We start from the raw sequence: 22655 nt of genomic DNA on the forward strand, positions 1-22655 counted from the left end.
CCACCCCCCCACCCTCTGCTCCCCCCAAAGCAAGCCACAGCCCACCGCAGGCAGGGAGGTTCCCTTTCTTCCCTGTACATAATTTCCCACCCTATCCTATTACAAAAAAACAGCAGACCAGGAAAGTTATCTGATTCTTCCTCACTGGGTTCCCCTCCTTCTTTCAGATTAGAGTCCTCATCTTTATCTATGCCCAGTTGTTTTTTCAAAAAGTTTTTGACCTTTTGGACAGAGTCAATTTTAACTTTCTTGTGGTTGTATTTGAACACGATTCATTCTGGGAAGCTCCATCTGTAGGTTATTGCTTTGTCTTGTAGGAAAAGAATTAAGTCTTTATACTGTTGTCTTCGTTTCTGGATCTCAAATGGAATGTCTTTCAGAATTTTAATTTCTTCGTTGATTTTAACTGTTTCCCCCACAGTAGCTTTTAAAACATTGTCTCTCATTGTTCTCTTTGAGAATTTAACGTAAATTTCACCAGGCAGTTTATATTTTCTTATAAAATCAGGGTAAGTACAGTATGCCAAATCCATGTCACTTTGTAGATCCTCCTGTTTAAGGTCAGAAATTGAAGCTATCGTTCGACTTATCATTGTTTTTATGTCTTCTCCGTTCTGTTCAGGAACTCCTTGGAAGGGTAGAGCATGCATAGATTTATCAAGCTGAAGTCGAAGTAGTTGATTTTTATCCATATTTCTTTCCTTTTTAACTTCTTTTAGTTGTTGCTTAATATCAATAGTCCTTGTTTCGACTTTCTCGATCCTTTTATCTGTCGTATTGGCTCTTTTTTCCATTTGGGTAAGTTGCTTTTGGACGGAATCCAGCTTGGTATTAATTGTAGACATCTGGTCCAGCAGAGGGTGCAGTACTGCAGCAAGCATATTGGGATAGTCTGCAGCCGCTTCCTGTGGCTGACTGGGAGTTGCTGGTGTAGTACTTCCTGGTAGAAGTTTCTTTTCCACCGCCATTCTCCTCACCCTCCCAACCATTTATTTACAGTGAAGAAAAGTTTTAGTTTAACATTAAAGTTTCTCTGAATTCCACGTTTTTAGGCTTAAAATATAGCTTTCAAGCTTAAATGAAGTCTCGACCAGTACATTTCGTTCATTCTTTCCTTTTTGTACCACTTAGAGACCGCTCCGTTTCGGGGTGGTGGTGGATCTCCAACCCTTCCCCACACGCCACTCTTTCTCCAGTCAGTCTAGCATGCTGAGACTTTTTCACTTCTTCTTCACTTATACAGAGGTTTGATTAACTCACTGTTTAGACAAGTTCAATTATTGCTGGGGTTATTTATGCTTATTTTCTGGTCCGCTCGTCCGGAGGTCGGCTCTCGTCGCCATACTGGCTCCACGGTGTCAAGACCTCTCAGGGACAGGCAAGCCTCAATCCCTCAGCCTTCGCCTTGGGAGAGGCTTATCCCGGCTCCCCAGGCTGAGAGTCTCCTACAGAGACTCTGTGGGGGTCTGGAACCAGCCAAGACCCCACCCGACCACCTCGGCTTGGCATGTCGCCATCGGAGGGTGGATGGGATGCATCCAAGAGCAAGCCACCATAAACCGGAACAACATTCCATATACATTCATAATCCTTTTCATCAAGATTACATAACATAACCAAACATCAGATACATCAATTTTCCCCTTTATTATTCCCTCCCCGTAGTGACCAGGAAAAATAGATCTTATTATTATATCTGTAACCATGAGCACACCCTATGGGGTTTTATAAATACATCATTATTGGGGGGCCCTTCTCTTACCCATCTTATATATCCAAACCATTTCTTCATTATTTCCAACATCTTATCTTCCCATGTCTTTTCCTTTTTTATTAATAAAATATCTGATTGAATCCATTCATAAAGGTAGCAGTTCCAACTTTCAAAAGTCCATTTTAAAGCATCTTTCCATCCATATGTTATCACCACATGAGCAGCTAGAATCATGGCTTTAAATAAATCCTTCTTGGATTTATCTACTTTATTATTTCCCAGCAGTCCCATAAATAACACTTCCTCATTCAACTCAATCTTAACACTACATAAATTATCCACCTTTTCCAGGATCAAATTCTAAAATTCCATTACCTTAGGACATTCCCACCAAAGATGTGCATAATATCACCTTACCCTTTTACAATGGCAACACTCTGATTTCATTCCCTTGATCATATACGATAATTGTGCAGGTGTCCTATAACATTTCAAGATTGATTTCATTTCCAGTTCGTTAAATTTCTCCAATTTTATTTCAAGTATTCCCTTCATTAATCTTTTTACCTCCTGAACGGATAGGTTTATCTCCTTCTCCCATTTAGATTGTATTGTCTTAAACATAAAGTCCTTATCTTGTTTCAATAGCCTATACACTTTCCTTGCCATACCCTTCTTATTATCATCTTTAGAACTATAAAGGTTCTCAAAGGGGTTATCCTCCTTATTTAGTGCTTCAGAGAATGTCTTTTGTCTCAAAGCGTTATATAATCCCATAATCCTTAACCAATATTGTCCTGTCACTTTCTCCAATACTTCTTGTATTGGGATCAATTTCCCTTGAAAGTTATACAAATCTTTCAGTCTAAAAAAACCTTCTCCCTTTAATTCCTTCCAAAAAGTTGTCTCAACATTTTAAAATTCTTGACTTAAAGATTCAAGCGGAGCCCATTTCAAAGGCATTCGTATCCAAACAGCTTCTTTCTTTCCCCAAATCCTTAATGTTGTCTGTCTTGGGCCTATTGCATTTTCAATTTCTTTTTTTACCTTCTGTGTAAATATTCCAAATCTACCTGCTCCTCCATTTATAGTATCCTCCCTTCTCACCCATTTCTCTAGACTTTTACCATCTAATTCCATCATCATTCTTATTTGAAAAGGTTCATAATACCTTTCCAATTGTGGCATACCCCAACCTAACTCCTCCTTTGGGGAATATAGCACTTTCCTTGCTACTCTAGCTTTCTTCTTCCCAAACACTCAATTTTCAATTTCCTTATCCCATGCTACTAACTGTTTTCTGGATATCCACTCTGGGAGTACCTGACAAATATATAATCTTAGGTATTATAAACATTTTAACTGCCCTTATCTTCCCCAGTATACTCAAATATTTTTTTATTCCATTGGTTTATTTTTTTGTATCTTTTTCCATGCTATTTTGTAATTTATTCCCATCAAATTTTTAATATTTTTTGTTATCATTACACCCAAGTATTCCAACTTCTTAATTCCTAATTTCATACCTGTTATTTTTGCTACTTTTTTTGTTCTTTTAAGTCTCTCCTCCTAAACATTATTTCTGATCTTGTAATATTTACCCCTAAACCTGAATACATTTTAAAATCCTGTAATATTATCATAAGTTCCCTCAAGGCTTCCAGGGGATTCTCTAACACTAATAATATATCGTCTGCAAATAAATTTAATTTAATTTCCTCCTTCCCTAGCCTATATCTTTGTATCCTAATACTATTTCTACTTAACTCCTCTTTGAATCAATACTTCATTAATATGTCCATCATTAATTTTAATCATGGCTTTCCCTTCTCTATATATTTCTTTTAGTGCATTTAGAAAAGATCCTTCAAAACCAAGTTTTTTTAACACTTGAAATAAAAATGTATGATTCAATGTATCAAAAGCCTTATAAACATCTAATTTCAAAAGGGTTATCCTCCTCCTATTGTTATTACCATGGTATAAAGCATTAATCACATTTCTTATGGGATGCCAAATAGATCTCCCTTTCACAAAACCATATTGATCCTCTCCCACTAACATTGGGAGAGGTACTCTAATTTGTATGTGATAAGAGCATGGATTATCATGGCCAGATCTTGCTTCTTAAGAAATGGTCACAGCTGGTGAAATTGGTAGAAGATACTTATGCTTCATTGTCGTGGCTTCTGTGGAGGCATTCATGGAGGACTGCATGGTTGCAGGCCTGCCGCAGAGAAGAGCTCCCAAGCTTTTAAAGGATTCCAAAGATGGACTTTACCAGATGTCGGAAGCGAGTTCTGAAAGCACATCAGTGCCGTCTCCTGAGGACACAGTTGGTGAACCTTCAGCTCCATTACCTATGGGGGACCTCAAGATGTATTCTGAGTAGCTAGTCCGAATGGCAAAAGTCCTGGGGTTAGAGTTCTACGCTTCAGAACCTCAACCATCCAATTCTACAATGAAGGTGTTATACAATCCTAACTCAGGACCTGTGGCTCTCCCCATGCTACAGGGGATGAAGGGTATATCCATGGCCATTTGGGCCAAGCCTGTTTTGACCTCAGCCTCATCAAAGAAGTTAGACAACCTATACAGGATCAGAGAAGAGGGCTATGACTACTTGTTTCGCCACCCACACACAAACTACCTGGTTTTGGTAGTCCTCCCTGCTAAGGGAAGGACAGGCAGCCATTCATCCCCTCTGGATAGGGAAGGCAGGAGACTGGACTTGTTGGGAAGAAAGACCCGTTCATGCGGCACAATGAGTCTGAGGGAGGCTAATTTAACAGCAGTCATGGGCCGCTACCAAATGTTATTGTGGGAAAAGATGACACAGTTTATAGAAATGTTGCCTGATAAAGAAACCATAGCAAAAGTCCTCATTTTAGAAGGCCAAAAGCTAGGAAAGCAGCAGCTCAGTGCTGCCAAACATGGAGCCGATTGTTATAGTAGGTCGATGGCCTCTGGCATTATCATAAGGAGACACTCCTGGCTTCACTCTTCAGCCCTCCCACAGGATACCAGGGTGAAAATAGAAGATCTCCCATTTGAGGGCTGAGACCTCTTTAGTGACCAAACCTTGGACTACATTAGAAAGAACAAGTTGATGGCTCTCTGGGTATAACTCACAACTCAAGGAAAGGTATTTCCTAAGGCATGGTGAGAGGTACAACCAGGTAAGGTCCTGTTGTATCCCAGATTATAGATACCCGGCTCCTCCACTCCTCCTTACACCCAGCAACCCCAGCCCAAGAGGCAGGGTAGACAACGGGGAAGGAACCCCCCTCGGTCCCCAAGAGACCAACACTCTAGAAGTGTCCTCTCAGCCTGACTGAGTTCAGTAAATTTCTTTTCAGAGAGGTTATCAAAGTTCTTTTGCAGTTGGCGCCAAGTTACTAATGACTGGTTGGTTTTGTCCATAATAAAAAGAGGTTCAATTCACTGCCTCCTTTTCAGTGCTCACCGATCCCCTCCTGCAGCCCATCATCCTTCTTAACCCAAGAGGTCGCTTCCCTCTTGGCTAAGGGGCCATTATAAAGCTCACCTCTGGGAAGGACTCAAAAGATTTCTTCTCCAGGTACTTTGCCATTGACAAGAAGGGGGGAGGAAAGAGGCCCGTTTTGGACCTAAGATCCCTGAATAAACACTTGCACGTGCCAAAGTTCAGAATGTTATCCAGGTCTGAATGTCTGTTTCGTTACTCTAGATGTGAAGGATACCTATTTCCATATGTCTGTTCACAAAGCCTGCAGGTTTTGTTACGCATGTGCTGCCTATGAATACACGGTGCTCCCATTTGGCCTAGTCATGGCACCTAGGGTGTTTACAAAATGTATTGCAGAGGTCATTGCCTATTTAAGGTTAGAGGCTGTACAGTGTACCTCACCTGGATGATTGGCTCTCTGTAGAAGACTCCCCAGATAAACTAACTATGAGTTTAAGGTTTGCCCTAGAGACAATCCAGTTCCTATTTTTTTTAGTTAATTGGGAGAAGTCCTGTCTGACTGCCATCCAATCTATTGACTTTATTGGGGCATCTCTAAACGCCATAAAGGAAAGGTGTACTTGCCACTTCCAAGGACCAAAAGTATGACATCCCTTATATTGAAATTCTTCTCCAACAGATTTCAATCAACCAGATACGTTCAGAAACTTCTGGGCTATATGGCTTCAACTACTGTGGTGGTCCCATATACACATTTAGGTATGAGACGATTACAAAATTGGTTCATAAGGAACTTTGACTCCAGTTCTGAGCCACAGTGGGGAAAATTATCTGTCCTGAGAGCCATTTTAAGATCCCTTATATGTTGGTCTATCACTGACAGCCTCCTCAGAGGAAATCCCTCTAGTGGTCCAATCCCATTACATGCATTTGTTTACAAACGCTTCCCTCACTGGTTGGGGGGGATCATTGTCAGGGACTAGGAGCGAAGGGGTTGTGGACGAGATAAGAGTCCACTGTTCATACCAATCTGTTTCAGTTGCGGGGCATCAAACTTGCTCTCACTTCTTTTACAGACATCATCAGAGGACGTCATGCCCTGATAGAAATGGACAATGTCACTGCAAAGTTCTGCCTGAACAAACAAGAAGGCACAGGATCCCTCTGCCTGTGCAGAGAAGCCACGTTCATATGGCAGTGGGCAATAAGACACGGGGTACAGTTGACAGCTGTTCACATAGCCAGTCTAGATGACACCCTAGCAGGGACGCAAACGTAGATCAAGAGTGGTCCATATCAAACCACTACCTGGCCCCAATTTTCAAAGAATGGGGATTTCCTGAGGTAGACCTCTTTGCATCAGCAGACAACAAGAAATGCCACCTCTTCTGTCCCAGAGCAGCCAGGGGCAAGGGTTCACTGGGGGATGCTTTTCAGTGGCAATGGCATGGCCATGTTTTCTATATCCCCCCTTTTGTTATTCTGCACAAGGTAGTTTCAAAAATAAAAGCAGACTATACCTCATGCATCCTTCTGGCCCCCTACTGGCCCAGAACAGCATGGTTCCCCACTTTGTAGAAACTAGCCAGAGGGCAACATATAATACTGCCCCCAAAGGAAGATTTTACTGCACACCCAGAAGTGGGACCATTGCACCTAGCTGCTTGGCTAATCCTGCAGTAGGGAACTTAACAGCCTCTCATAGGTTGATTTCACATTACCTTTTTAAACTGCATGGTTTCCGCCATTGGCCTGTCACGGAGGAAACTGGTACAGGGGCAGCTGTTTCACATAGCATTTCCCTTCTGGTAAGGAGGTGTCTCTGAAGTGCTGTGGCCATTTCAAACTGTGCCGCTTTCTTTTCCCACCATTTTCCTTCACGCACACAATCTTCCTGAAACGTGGGGGGGTTTTTTGAAAATTTTATTGGGAGCGCTATGACACTGATTTGATGTCCTGTTATAGCGTTATAGCGCTCCCAATAGAATATTCTTTTTAAAAAAGAGGTGAGATTGCGTGCCCGGGAGGAAAAGGGTGCAAAAAACCTGTCACTGGAGGAAGTGCTACGGGGCATTTTACACAGCCCCGTGTAGTGGTTCAGATCTGGAAGAAGGGATTGAAGACCTGAGGAAAGCAGTTTTCGTCAACAACGCCTCAGGCACGCTTCCCAAATGGGAGACAACCGGCATTGTATGAACAGGTAAATATATTCCGTTAGGAACCAGTTACTAAAATGGGTCTGTCTGAAATGACAGGGAAAAAACATGTTAGTAACCAGTTCCTCAAATGGAATAGATAGGCTGTCTGAAATCCTTCATAAACCTATGACAAGGAGATCATATGAGTACAAATGTAAAAGATTTGTGCTGTGTGGGGACAGGCAAGGGTTCGCCCATGATCTCGCAGTTTGAACAGGATTTTCGACCATCTCCTGGAATTGAAAGAGAGTGGCTTAGCTGCCTTGTCGATAAAAGTTCACCTAGCTGCCATCTCCGCTTACTGTGACCCATTTAGAGAGTGGCCAGTTTTTTCTGCCCCCAAATCCAAGAAATTCCTTAAAGGTTTGCTTAACATGTTTTCCACCTGTTGTACCCCTGGTCCCCCAGTGGAGTTTGTCACTAGTTCTATCAGAATGAATGTATAAACCATCTGGACCTATGGCCAGTTCTGATTTGTCCTTCTTAATGGCAGTCATGTCTGCTAGAAGGGTGGGAGAACTACGGGAACTTCACTGTGATCCTCCCTTTATCAAATTCCATCCAGACAAGGTGGTCCTCAGACTCAATATAGAGTTTCTCCCCAAGGTGGTGTCACAGTTTCACCTTAACCAAAACATCAACCTTCCAGTATTCTTCCTGTCCCTGGTGTCACTGTTGGAACAAACATTACATACTTTAGATGTGAGGAGGGCACTCCTTTTTATTTAAAAAGGACACAGGGATTCAGGAAAGACAGAAACTTATGTGTTTCAGAGAGTCAAATGAAGGGAGAGCTGCGTCGGCACAGCCCGTCTCTAGATGGGTGGTTTTGGCAATTAGAACAGCTTCCACTGAAGCTAAGGCATCTTGCCCCATTCCTCTGAAAGCTCACTCCACGAGGGCACAGGCTTTTTTGGCAGCGTTCTGAGCCAGACTTGCTCTGGAGGCCATATGCAAAGCAGCAATGTGGTCTGCTCCTTTGACATGCATTAGGCGCTATTCGATGGATGTGGACTTTAGCAATGAAGCTGCACTGGGAAAGGCAGTGTTACAGGCGATGTTTCACTGATCAGCCCACACCCTCTTCCTCTGGTGAGTGAGCTTGTTATTCTCTCATGTGGACTGCACAGAAGCCATGACGATGAAAACAGGGTTGCACTTACCTGTAACCGTTGTTCATCGAGTGGCCTTCTGTGCAGGCACACATCCCTCCCTCCCTTCCCCGCTGTAAGCTGCCGACCAAGCAAAGGCCACAGTGGCGAAGAGGACGGAGGGAGGAGTGCTTGCCTGGCCTCTGTCACGTGATCCTTTGGATGGCAAAGGGATCTCTGCAGACGGGGCGGGGGGAGCACTCCTAGAGCCTAGAAACTTCTCTAACAGCTTGGAAGCTCTTCTGTGCGGCAGGCCTGCAATCATGCAGTTCCCCACATGGGACTGCACAGAAGGCCACTCGATGAACAACGGTTACAGGTAAGTGCCACTCTGTTATCTGTTGAAGAAGCCTGAGTTTCCACCTGTAGGACCAGGTCAAGCAGTACCCCCAAGCTAAGTACCTGTTCTGTCAGCGAGAGAGAGAGGGTGACTCCTTCCATGACAGGTGTTTTCATTGTTCAGTGGCACCTCAGTCTTGTGAACAGATCTCTTGCGGTATTAACTATTAATAGCCTCTTTGGGAGGCTCCTGTTTGGTCAGAACCCGTAATACAGGGAATGGGAGGGGGGGCTAACCTTTTTTCCCCTCCCACATTTGGTGTGACAGGCAGGTCGAGCTCCGCCCTTCTCTGTGAGCAGCCAGTGAGAGCTTTTGGAATGTTGGCTGGCAGTTAGAGCCATTAGTTCAGTTAGAGTTGATTTGGACTATGGAGGGGGGAGAGAGAGAGTTGGCTGAGGGAAAGGTAACTTGTGGCAAATAGGCTTGGAAGCATGAATAGAATTATAGTTCAGAAGTTCAAGTAATAAGAAACATTGTTGTATGTCTTCATGAATCATTCCAGTGTTGTTGGTTAGCCTGCAATAGAAATTAATTCCTTATTTATGGTTAACCCAGCAGACTGAGTGAGTGTGGTCTGAGGGGAGATAGAGATCGATAGAGGTAGCGACAGATTATATAGATGTAGATAGATATAAATATAGATATACGGTGGTAGTGTGTGACTGAAGTAGCATTTGAGTCCCAACCCCAATAGCTCTCTGAGGTATCTGAGTGAGGGGCAGTTGATAAAAGGTACTGGGCTGCCTTGTCTGGAGGTGTCTCTGTGAATGTGTCTCTCCCTCTGTGAGCCCCAAAGGGCTTTACGATCTGCCAGTCAACATCTTCTCATGGTCCCTGGCCCCAACCTGGTGGAATGAGCTCCCAGACAAGATCAGGGCCCTGCGAAACCTTTTACAGTTCCACAGAGCCTACAAGACAGAGCTTTTCTGTCAGGCTTTTAACTAGGGCAACAGACATCCCTCCTTCTTTACTGGGCCTCTCCTCAGCGGGTCAGAACTGCACACCAGAGATGGCTTCTGTGAGGCCTTAATTTTAATGACAAGTGCACCGGATAAATGATAGGGCTGTTTTTATTGTTGTTTTAATTGTGTTAAATGTTGTATTTTTATCAAATCTGATGTAACCCGCCCTGAGCCTGCTATGCGGGGAGGGTGGGATATAAATCGAATAAAGTAAATAAATAAATGAGAGAGGGGACCTACTGTGTGAAAGGGTCAGGGCTCTCTATGTATTGAAAAGAGAGAGGCAGATGGTGAACTGTGACAACCTGACCCACTTGTATAGCTTAACCTGTGTGACAGAGGTTTTGGTGGGTGGTAGTGTCTGTGAGCAGAAGATCACATTTGGTTTTGGTCATAACCAGTCTTGGGGCAGCAGTTTGCCCTGTGGAGGAAGCAGTCTGTTTTGGCCCTAAGATAATTTATGATTTAACAAAGGAGGAGCCATTAGCCCTGCCGGGACTGGCTGCTCAGGCCAGAGTTGCCAGTTTCTCCTCAGGGGTCTCCTCCAGCAGCTGCAGGATCAGTTTGTGGAGTGGCTTACAAATTTTGGAGTAGCCGGTGCCCGTTAGATGCAGAAAATCAAACATGTCATGGCAGGAGATGGTGCCATCCGAATGCACAAAGCCCATATCCACATCCAGCAGCTGAACACTGGAGAGTTTGGGCAACGAGGCCTTCAGGAGCCGGTTCACCCAGCTGTTCTTCTGCCACAGCGGGTTCGGCTTGTCGCCATGTGGTAACAAGCCCAGTGCGATAATCTTGACCTGGGGCTACCACACATTGATCAACCTCACAGTAGCTTCTATTCCACCCGCTACTTCCTCTGCTGTGTTTTCATGGTTATTTGTTCCGACCCAAAGAACAATGACCTTGGGCTTAATATTTTCCAGTTCGCCATTTTTCAGCCTCCACAAAACATGCCCCGTTGTGTCACCTCCAATCCCAAAATTCAATGCATGTAGGGGTGAAAAGAGCTTTCGCCATATCTCATACTGCTGTGGCAGCTGCACCATGGAGTCTCTGACAAACAGCACATCTGGCTGCTTGTCCTTGTAGTCCAAGACAAATCGGTTGTGCTGTGACATCCACCTGTCATCACTCTGAACATCTTCAGCTGCATGTGGGATTGCTGCTGAGTTTGAGTCACCCTGGCTCATCCTCTCCGCTGGCGGCTCCCTGCACGCCTCCATCTGTCGCACCTGGTGGCCTGGCCTGGCTGGGCCTGCCCCTTCCGCGCTCGGTCCGCCGCCCGCTCCTCCAACAAACAAACTAAGAGCACCAGTTGAACCACTCGGCTGCCTTTTCCCATTGCAGTAACATGCAAAAAAAAGTCTTAACTCATAGCACCACTAGTTAAAAATTTGCACTCACTGATTACAGTGAACCCCCAGCAATACATCAAACGAAGTGTTAGTTGATTAATCTAGCAATTAAACTGACTGTGTGTATGCAGGTTTGCTTAGTAGAAACTCCCCCCATCCCATTTCAGACATTCAGTGCAGCTTATAAATACAATGACAGATTGCAAGAAAGATAAAACACTAATGCAGTAATAACACTACTACATTCTGCCACACCTAAATTTAATTTCAGTTTGTTCAGCGCCATCCATCTGACTGCAGCCTTAAGACACTGGTCCAGGGTGGTCATTGTGGATTTCAGAGGCTAATATAAAGAAGTACAGAGCCCTGGTGTCATCTATATATTTATAAAATAAATATAAGTAAACTCCAAAGCTGCAAATTATCTTACCTAATGGGTTAACCTAAATGTTAAAAATGAATAGGGGATGAAATATAGTCTTGTAGAACTCTAACTTGTTGACTTTGCCTCTCTAATGGAAACACTTTGACTCCTAAGAAAAAAATGAGACCACTGGAGGGCTGTCTTCACACACCTATCATAGACTCCAAGCAGTGTAGTAAAATATCATGATTCACTGTGCCAAATATCACTGCTGATCTAACAAAATGCAGGGAAGCTTTGCCTTTACTCAGTGTCCCGCTCCCAAGCCAAATCTAATGCTAGATTGAAATCAGTCAAGGGCAGAGGTAGCATCCAAATATGCCTGAAGTTGTTCTGACACTGTCTACTCAGCCATCTTACCCAAGAAAGGGAGGTTGAATTGTGGTTGGTAATTGTCCACATCCCCATAGTCTGGGGTTGAGTTCTTCAGCAAGAATATGGTTAAAGTAAAGGTAAAGGTTCCCTTGCTCGAAAGCCAGTCGAATCCGACTCTAGGGTTGCGGTGCTCATCTCCGTTTCAAAGCCGAAGAGCCAGCGCTGTCCGAAGACGTTTCCGTGGTCATGTGGCCGGCATGACTTAACACCAAGGCGCACGGAACGCTGTTACCTTCCCACCGAAGTGGTCCCTATTTATCTACTTGCAATTTCTTGCTTTCGAACTGCTAGGTTGGCAGGAGCTGGAACCAGAGACGGGAGCTCACCCTGTCTTGCGGCACCCGGGTCTTGAACCGCTGAACTACTGACCTTCCACAGCCTGCAGTTCAGCGTCTTAACCACTTGAGCCACCGCAGCTCCAAGAATATGGTTAGAGCCAGTTTAATGTAGTGGTTAAGAGCGTTGGACTCTGATCTGGAGAACCAGATTTGATTTTTCACTCCTCTACATGCAGCCAGCTGGGTGACCTTGGGTCAGTCACAGAGCTGTTCTCTCAAGAGAACAGTTTAATGTAGTGGTTAAGAGCGTTGGACTCTGATCTGGAGAACCAGATTTGATTTTCCACTCCTCTACATGCAGCCAGCTGGGTGACCTTGGGTCAGTCACAGAGCTGTTCTCTCAAGAGCAGTTCTCTCAGAGCTCAGTAGAAACAAGTGAGATTTGTGGACAATGATGCCTGCCTGGTATTAAAATAAGTTTTAATGATGGTGTCTCAGTTTTGAATAACTTGCAGCTTACACTCTTCTAGCATGGTTGAACCCCCATTTGTCCACCTAAGCATACACAGTTGCATTTTAAATTATTTTGTGGCAATTCTGTTCAGTACTTCTAACTTTGCTACAGGTAGAAGGGGATATGTCAAAGGCAAATACACTACATAATGATGGACTTGCATTGGGATCTTAACATTATTGTTTAAGTCATCTGGAGCATTTGGTGAGACTGTGAGACCTGATGAGATCTTCTTTGCAGGCCCTCTATTAAAAACACTGCAGAAGCACTTTCTTTTGGCCTCCTTCTGTCTCATCTGCTTTATTTCATCTGTATGTGTGACCTAATATGCTTGCAAGTCCAATATCGCTGCATTTTATGGTCTGCAGCTTCCTAAGATGTTGGCTTGCATTTGGTTTGATTTGTGTGCTCTCTGGTTATCAGTCTTAAATTATTTAGCTGAGTTTATCAGTGGACCTTTTATTCAGATAAGAAGAGTGCATGTGCTACCCTGCCCAATAATGCTTAACCGTGATTATAATTGGTGCAGATGTACCAAATCAGTTTCTGTTAGGCTGCTGTGTAGATACCTAAGCATTAATTACTTTTTCTGTTTTCCGAAGACTTCAGTGTTCATTTGAGAGCTTGTGAGATACTGCTAGCCAACTTTTACTATTCTGTATATCTTCTTGTTTAGACTTAATTGGCCAAAATACACGAGATGCCATCCTTCCTTGCAGAACAGACAGGGCAAAATGGAGTCCTGTTTTCTTCACGTAGGCACCACTGCATCAATCTGTTATATGGTACAGGAGGTCTCTGCATGCCTTCCTTATTGCCAGCCAGCTTACATGCTCTAGTTCATAGGTGTTGAACTCATTTGTTATGAGGGCCGGATCTGTCATAAAATGTAATGCCAGGTAGCAGAGATATTAACTTTATAAAGGACACAAACACAAAGGGTATTTTTTACTTAAAATAAAAACATGCTTAAAAGATTAGCACTCTTGCAATATTTTGTTTATTTAACAGAGTCTGATTACTGACACCTCTTGCTCTGAATTATTGCATCAAATTGTCTGTGCTGTTGCAATCTTGAGTATGCTGTTCAGGTGTGTATCTGTAAGCTGCAAACCTACGATGACGCAGCAGCAGCAGAACTGGAAGAAGAAGCAGAAGACAGCCAGTTCCACTGTGGGCCTGATAGAAGCCCTTCGGGGGCCTGAGTCAGCCCCCAGGCCGCATGTTTGACACCCCTGCTCTAGTTCATGAGCCCTCAACCTTTTTGAACTTACGGGCACCTTTGGAATTCTGACCCAGGTTGGTGGGTGCAACTGTCAAATGGCTGCCAGAGGAGACAGAGCCAACCAATAAATGATAAGGGAACAAGTTTATGCATAACATCTCAGGCAAGGTAGCTTTTAAAACGAATATATTGTTTTTCACTAGTACTGTTAGCCACTTAGGCTTTGTTTGTATATTCCATTGCATTTTAATGTATTTATTGTTTTAGTGTTTTAATGTTGTTAGCCGCCTTGAGCCAACCCTATGTCAGGGCAGGATAAAAATAGAAATAAATAAATATAAAGAAAGAAAGAAAATGTATTATTTAAAAATATTTCCATGCATATACACAGCTTGCCTTCAGTCACATAGTGAAGATCCTTGTAATGTGGTGGCAGCTGCTGCCAAAGCAATTCTATCAAAATATTCTGCACAGACAAATCAGATCTCCAGTGGCCAGTCAACAGTTCTGCTGGGCAAAAGGCCCACTGGCCACACCCACTTTCTAAAAGCACTTGATGGGCACTACGAAAGGTGCTGGCAAGCTCCATGGTGCCCACAGAGTACCACATTGGGGGTCTCTGCTCAAGTTGGTTGGAGAACATGACCTTGGAGAGGGTTGACTTAGGGATCTGAATGCCATGTGCAGACCTCCTGTTCCCTGCCGTGGGCCTACACTGATAGTATGTGTGCACATCTGGTAGGCTTGAGAAACAAGATTTTGTTCTCTCTGTGTGTGTGTGTGAATATGCACAGCTCCTATGCAGGGAACTATTGTACTTTTAGTGACGATAGAAGCTTTGGTATCTATATTTTAATTCAGTTAGGAAATTATGTTGTAATCAGTGACTGCATAATTTATTACACAAGTGGCCCTCATTATTTGAATGGAATATTATAACAGAGATGGAATAGTGCTTACTGTGTTCCTTAAAAAGGAACTCAAACCCACCCTATAAAACCAGTTTTAGAAACAGCAAATGTTGTCCACAAATTGCATTCAGCCTCTGATGCTCACAGTCCTAGCTGATTCTGGATTATTAACTAGAAAGCTATGATGGCGATGGACATGGTACTAGCAAATAATAACAGTAGTAAATAAGCAGTAAATTGGTAGTAGTACAATTACTGTCTCTAGAAGGAATCCAGTATGGAAGCAAGCTTTTTGTGAATAAATAGATGCCATCAGACCCTTAAATCTCTTCTGTTCAGTCTGAAGACAATTAAATTTTCTTTTGCAGGTTATTAGAAGAAGCAGCGAAGAGGAAAAGCTGTTGTGCCTGGTCCGACAGCGTGCAGGACATCACTGTCAAACGGCCGTCATTGTGATCCTTATTTTGGCTTGGGAAGGGATTCCCCACCTTCTGGCTGACACCCTGTACAAGGAACTGACGCAGAGTCTCCGAAAATATGGCTGTCCAACAAGCCGTCGATGTGCACTCAACGAAGAGTAAGCGAACCCCATAGCATTGATACTGTGATACATAAGAGTGTCATTATCAAATCTAATTATCTATGTGAATCTGATTAGCCTTTTTAAATAGTGGATTAGTCACGATACATACAGTTGGGGGGGGAATACAAAGAACCTGTCACTTTGTGGTGACACGATGTTCCTTCTGTGCAGTAGGATGCAGAAAACTTGATGAAGTGTGTGTGGGAGGACAGCATAAGCTCTCTGCTCTGCATTTCCACAGCTGGCAAAGCAGGAAATATATGAAAGCAAGCAGGTTAACCCTCATCTTCCCTTGATCTGGCCTACAGCTTGCCATGCTTCTTTTGATGCCAACTAGGACCATAACCAAACCCTTTTGCACTTCTTAAATCAAAGCATGGTATCTCTCTACACATCTTAGGCTGCTCTCAGATGTCACAGCAAGCAGACATTAAGCTGGTATGTGCACAAATTGTTTTTTGCCAGGTGCACCTTGTTCTTTACTCCTCTGTCCTTGTTTGGAACACTGGTCTAAAACAGACTCTGGTTACCAGCAATGTGTGAATACGGGCTTAGCATCCTGGCTTGGGGAGTACAGAAATTAACTGTGGTAAGCCTACACACCTGCATTCATACGTTGATGGCTACTCTTTATTTCTCCACAGTCGTACATGTGCCTGTCAAGGGCTTGATCCAGAGACATGTGGGGCATCTTTCTCTTTTGGCTGTTCATGGAGTATGTATTACAATGGCTGTAAATTTGCCAGAAGTAAAATCCCCAGGAAATTCAGACTTCTCACAGATGATCCCAAGCAGGTAAGTGTCTCCCCCTTCCACAGACATACTCTCCTGTCCTTCCTTAACAGTTTCTACTTTTACTTTCAAGGGCAAATAGGACAGAAAGTGTACCATCATCTTACCACTCTCCCCGTACACTTCGTTAGACATTCAAGGCAACTTGGTATCTAATGCAATGTCATTGTTCCATCCCCCTACCTGTCACTGCTTTATGGATTTCTATATATAGATTTAGCAGTACTGTAAGAGAGCTCTGATAATAACCAAGCCTCTTGTACACTGTCAACTTATAGCATGCTTTCCTAAATATTTTTTCATTCATCTGTGTAGTTTTTCACACATCATCCTCAAATGCCTCAAATACCTCATAGTTCTTTTGCCTCCGATGGGTAAGTACCAGCGATCTGGCAGTGGAAGGCACTGATGGTTATAGATATTCCACCCCCTCCCTAAGTACTATCCAACCCCAAGTGAGTTGATTCACGGGGTTGCAGGACCCACATGGACTAATAGCTACATAGGTCAGTGCAAAGGAGGGTCATGAAACCACCCTTCTGTTGAAAAAGGGGGAGAGGGTGATTTCCCCTTCTTTCCCCTGTTCAGCACAGCCCCATGACCTGCATGGCTATTCATTCACATGGACTCCTTGACCCCGAAAATCAGCATTCCTAGGGTCAAAAAGGATTGCAGTGGGAAGAAGATGTAGAAAGATCCATCATCCTTTTGCCCGTGAACACAGTCTCCTGTCCCCTACCACTCTGCTCACCATAGTCTGATACCTTCCTCCAGTTTAAGTAATTCTTCTGCTGGCAGAAGAGCCACAGGTTGGAGGAAGGCACCACATTTTGCTAAGCGGAGTCATATCATACAGTTCTTTGTATGCCCTTTGTCCACTCTAAAATTCATCATTCACCTTTAGTTTACCTTCAAGGAGTTTAATATAAAAATGTATTTCTTATTTTATGGATGAAGATGTCCCTGGAAAAATCACTTCTTGGAGCTGTCTTTCTCTTTGTGTACCTTCATTTTAGCTAAATGTTGATTATTGATCATTTTGCAGATGACTTAAACTAGGATGTATAGCAATGCAAGCGCAGAAGAAGATAGATTCAAAGTACAGACAGATATGGATCATGTGAGGAATTGGATGGAGTGAGATGAGTTTAAATGTAAAGATAATACCTTTTAGGTAAGAATAGCATGTAGTATAGATGCAAAGCTAGAGAGATCAAAAAGAAAAGAGCCGAGAAGACATACTGAGCCGTTGCTTTTCTTGGGGTTTTTTTTTGCATGTGGGTGAGTTTATGGTATTGTGTGCTCATGCAGAATCCACACAGTATCCCCCAAAGTGTAATCAGAATGTCTGCATTATGCATACATACTCTGGATTTCTCATGCACACAGAAGCACTGGAGAGTTACACATGAATAGGCCTTACTCACAAGGTAGCTAATACCAGCAGTCTTTGACTCTGCCTGCCATTTAGGTGTCCTTGGGGCTCAGCCCTGTCCGTTCTTTCCTCCCGGTAACTAAAGTGCACCCTTGCTTGGAGCTGTTCCTGCATTCCCCCACTGCACACCCTGACCCCGTGTGATGGAGTGGTACTGAGCATTCTATACCAGACTGGCTTTCCAGTTAAGACAGAAAGGAACCTGCCACATCTCACTGACCACTACTCATAATTCCTTTATACTTCCCTGTCTTCCTGGGATTAGCCATCCCAGTCTTATTTTGTGATTTCACTATTCATAATTCCTTTATACTTCCCTGTCTTCCTGGGATTAGCCATCCCAGTCTTATTTTGTGATTTTTTTTTAAACATAGGGAGGAGACCCCAAGAACTACCCTTTCATGAAAGGTTGTATTATTTATTCCATTTTGATTTTTAGCACATTTTATTGAGATCCTTTAGAATTTGGGATGTTTTCCTGCACTCAGAGCATTTTGCACTGCCTGAATTCATTAGCCTCAAATGCTGCAAACAACAGATATTAATGTGCATTTAATGTTTTATCTTAGCTTGTACTAAACAGTGTGAGGAGTCCATATTAACACCCATGTAAATGAATTTCCTTAGTCAAATGTAAAAGCTTAATTTAAAACAAAGCCTTTGTCAGGCTTTAGAGGTTTTTGTTGTTGTTAAACAGGCCAGGTTGTGGGCCTTGATCAAAAACTCAGTGATTGGCCTTATCAGATGTATCATTTCTCTGTTTAGCCTCCTTGTTCTCATCTCCAATATGGAGATGATGATAAAGCTGATCTACCTTACAGGATAGTTGTAACGGTTACTGAAATAATGTTATGTGAAGCACTTAGAATGCTCTTTAAACTGCTACATAAACTCTGCTCCTATTAAATAATGAAGATGATTGTATGATAAGTATTATATAGTGGATTCCCAAATATGGTATGCCCACCTTTTACTGCCACCAGAATGTCCCTTCACCGATCTCCTGTAGCTGTTGTCCTCAAATGAAAAGTGGACAATGGAGAAGGAATTTGAGTTTGCAAGTCCTTTGCTAATGCCTTTCTGTGATTGGTTTGTCAACTTTTCCCTTTTTCTGCTCAAAGTATGTCATGGTTTACTATTGTGGCTGTTAGAGTGCCTGTGGGTTAGTCATCAAACCACAGAAAGTGGAATAAATACCATACCAGGGCAGTGTTCATATTGCTCTCATAATTTTACTGGCTTGCCTCACAAACTGTAAAATATGATGTTTGTTCTCTCTCTCTATGTCCAGGAAGAAAATCTGGAAAATAATTTGCAAACTTTAGCAACTGATGTGGCTCCGCTGTATCAGAGACTCGCCCCTGATGCTTTCCAAAACCAGGTAGGTCTCAGAGAACATCATGATTTACACACTCAGTGTTCCTGTACAGCACTCATAATTGTTAATGCTGCTGATACTGAGAGAAAATTCGAACAGGTTTGAAGGTATGAACTAACAGAGATATTCATGCATTTATTGGCAAGTTGGTCTCATATAACAAAATGGTCAATTCCTGTTTAAAATTACAATCACAGTCTTCCAAAAAAGATAGATTAATGTTTCAATGTATCTGAAGACGTGTGCATGTACACAAAAGCTTATAGCCAGAATAAAACTTTGTTGGTCTTAGAGGTGCCACTGGACTCAAACTTAGTCTTCCAAAAAGACTTTTATAATAGATAAAATTACATCATGAAGCAATTTGCCAGTTTTGCACCTGTATTGCATCATTATCTCTGAACTGTGATCAGGCCCTTATGCCCACCTTCAGATGTCATAAGCCAACTGCAATTTAGTCATAATTAGAACGAACCTGAAATCCTAGACTGTCACACTGCTCCTCTCCCCCTTACCCTCATATTTATGGTGCTGAACTTGAACTTGTAAGTTCTCAGTCTAACTGCCATTTGTTGTGGTTTTCAGTTTCAGACTCTGTTGTTGTGCTTATGATGTCTGAATGCAGCCATTGTAGGAATAGTTTAAGAGATCACCAAGAGGCAGCTGTAACCATGTAGGGTGCTGAAATAAGCCAAACACTGCTGTTCTCCTGCAGTGGCGGGAGTCTACAAAAGTAGAGAGCATGCTATTACAGCTGTTGGAGTTTGAGGTGTTGTTTTGTGTGTGGTTAAAGTAGGTACTTCATGGAGCATGCTTGCACTGTTCTGTAGAAACAATGCTAAGATATGGGACTGAATCATCATTTACTAGTACTAGGGGTCATTGATTGCAAGAAGGTGTTTCACAGGTTTAGCTAAAAGGTAAGCTACAATGCAATCCTGAACAGAGTTGTAGCTTTCTAAGCCCATGGACTTAATGGGATTTGCTGAGGACTGTACTTTATTTTAAAACTCCCAAATTTCTGTTTCTAGATTCTGCTCTTGCTATCCATGCCGTTGTCCCCCGCAACATTCTAGCTGGCTAACACACATTGGTTGAATGGTTCTATTGATTCTAATTGCTGGCTTGTATATTGTCTTGTGTGTTATGTGCCATCAAGTCACTTTCAACTGATGGTGACCCTATGAATTAATATATAAAGTTCTTAAAAGTTAATTTTATTTTCCATTTTGGCGTCTAGCAGAAGAGTCATAAACTGTGTTCACAGCCGTTACAGGAAAGTGTATAGATTAGTTTGCTTGATATGAAAAAGGGCCTTGAAACTGATAGTGTCTGATGTTCTCTTGTGTCATCTCAACATAACATATCACTATGGTGTTTAGGTGGAAAATGAGCACCTGGGTCCTGACTGTCGGCTTGGGTCTAAGGATGGTCGTCCATTCTCTGGTGTCACAGCTTGCATAGATTTCTGTGCCCATGCCCATAAGGATACACACAACATGCATAATGGAAGCACTGTGGTACGTAATGTTTCTGGATCCTGTTCTCAAAGTACTTAATTATTTCACATGGAGCCTTCCTGGGGCTCTCTTGCTTTTTGGGATTTCTCATGGGATTTCTTCCATCTCTGAACCTTTAGCTCTGTTCTTTGTTTGCATTGCAAAGTTCAATAAATGAACCTCACATACAGTATAGAATTGCAATAAATATTGCTTTCTTGCAAGAGGCGCGTCAAGTTGATGTGATTAAAGCTCGTGGGTTTTTTTACGTTGATAGAAGTTTTAATCCAGAGTGCGTGTATGCATGCTTTTTCTGGAAACTGATTTGGTGCAAGATCTTATTAAAAGGTATCTGTGCACATCTGCTATCCCAACACCATGCCATTTGGATCCTGGCATGGATCTGCCACAGTGAAAATTCATCTTTTTTTTATCATAGAGGATCAGAGGTTTGGCTGTACGAGGTAAGACTGCAAGAGTCTGTATGAGCCTCTGGTTGAAGACAAGGGAGGCAACATGTGAAGGTTTTCCCACTACAGGGCTTGAAGGTGTACCCACTGAAATTCTTCCTTCCATATCTCTGCTTTTTAAAAAAAAAAGTGTAAAAGACCTTTCCTGTATTGAATCCAGAAATTCAACCATTTGGGTCTGGAAAATGAGAATGGGAAGCAGATGGTGCAAATCTGTTTCGTAATTGTCTTAAGTATCTCTCAGTGCCAATGTGCTTGTTTTCTCTCATTGGGATATCCTGAACTGTACACTGGAAGAGGTCATAGGAAAAGAAGAATGTATGTTCGTGCTTTGCAGGGGGAGGGGAGGAGAAATTGAGAATTCAGAAGGCCCCATGACCAAATCACTTTGCAGGTCCCATGGCAGTAGGGATGTCAAAGCAAGGGGACAGAACTCCAGACCTCATTTCAAATCTGGCACCACCCAGTTCCTTTTGACTGGAGATTTCCTCCCTTGCGTCTGCACTGCAGAAGCTCAGGAGGTTCTGCTGCTTTCCTTCTGCCATTGGACCACCAAAAAGAGAGAGATTGGCATTGCATGGGCACCTATAAAGCAATTCCCAAAGTCTGCTTTTCTTCTTTGTGGCCTTGGTCTAGTTCCACAGTTAGGGTGTGCACCTGTGTGCAGCTCATCTGGAACCTTCTAGAACTTTACTTAGGGATGGAGCTGATGCTCTTTTCCAGCAAAGTTTCCCAAAACTTCCTCCATGGGACAATGTCGTCCTGCTCAGTACTCTGCTGGCCAGAGTGGGACAGTTGCAGACTGTCTCAGTGAGCTTTGTTTTGATCTGTTCTCTTACAGTGCTGAGCCTTCTTGGGGTTTTTGTCCCCCTCTTATTTTTATTTTTATAGCTAGTGGGCCAAGACCACTGTCTTATTTCATTTGAGTGTCGCAGACAGCATTGTAGAAATGGATTTATGGGCAGAAGTTCAGGATGGCCGGATTTGATTAACTATTATGAAGGTGGCAGCTGTGAAAGAATGTTCTTAAAGAAAATGAACTAGAATGAATAGGTCTTTCTAGTCTTCTGTATGGTTTATTGTAGCATCACAACTGTGGTAAATTCTTAGTGGGGGGAGAGGGAGCCCTATCATTATAGGCATTGTGAACAGTCGGAAAACTCAAAGTTAATTTAAGCACCAGCATTTCACAGCTGACATTAATACAGTATTGTATGATGAAGCTCCTGACAAACGTTTTGGAAGGCATGTATGTCTGGAGGGCAAATGATTTATATAGGATTAAGGATCTGATAGAGAAACAATAAGATATAATACTATTAGGAAATGGTAGAATGCAAGGTGATAGCCCCTCTTATTTCCAGGAATATTCAATTATGACATCTTTGCCTAATTTAACTCCAAAAGGTAGTCAGGTTAGGCTTAAGCATTTCGAAGAATTTGGACAGGAAATAACAGGTTTAATTGGAAAACTCTATGTCACATTGCTGGAGTTGGGTATTACGGAAGTGCATGTGCATCAGACGAAATGGGAGAGGAGATCTTACACAGGTCACAGAAAATGTTTTTGGCATCCTGTTCCTTCCAAACTAATGTC

General features: G+C 42.7%; 1 protein-coding gene and 1 pseudogene across 1 annotated transcript in view; one reads left to right on the forward strand and one right to left on the reverse strand.

The window, feature by feature from the left end:
- TET1 (tet methylcytosine dioxygenase 1) overlaps positions 1 to 22655 on the forward strand; it is a 78583-nt gene that overhangs the window by 49852 nt on the left and 6076 nt on the right. Inside the window, exons 6-9 of the mRNA XM_015413884.1 lie at positions 15270 to 15478; positions 16129 to 16279; positions 19003 to 19092; positions 20472 to 20609. Of these exons, the coding sequence (XP_015269370.1) occupies positions 15270 to 15478; positions 16129 to 16279; positions 19003 to 19092; positions 20472 to 20609 (588 nt within the window). The remainder of the gene's footprint in view (positions 1 to 15269; positions 15479 to 16128; positions 16280 to 19002; positions 19093 to 20471; positions 20610 to 22655) is intronic.
- On the reverse strand, positions 10320 to 11023 carry LOC107112711 (annotated as a pseudogene).

Source organism: Gekko japonicus, unplaced genomic scaffold, assembly GCF_001447785.1.
Source record: "Gekko japonicus isolate JY-2015 unplaced genomic scaffold, Gekko_japonicus_V1.1 scaffold1178, whole genome shotgun sequence".
In the NCBI taxonomy this organism is placed as follows: Eukaryota; Metazoa; Chordata; class Lepidosauria; order Squamata; family Gekkonidae; genus Gekko; species Gekko japonicus.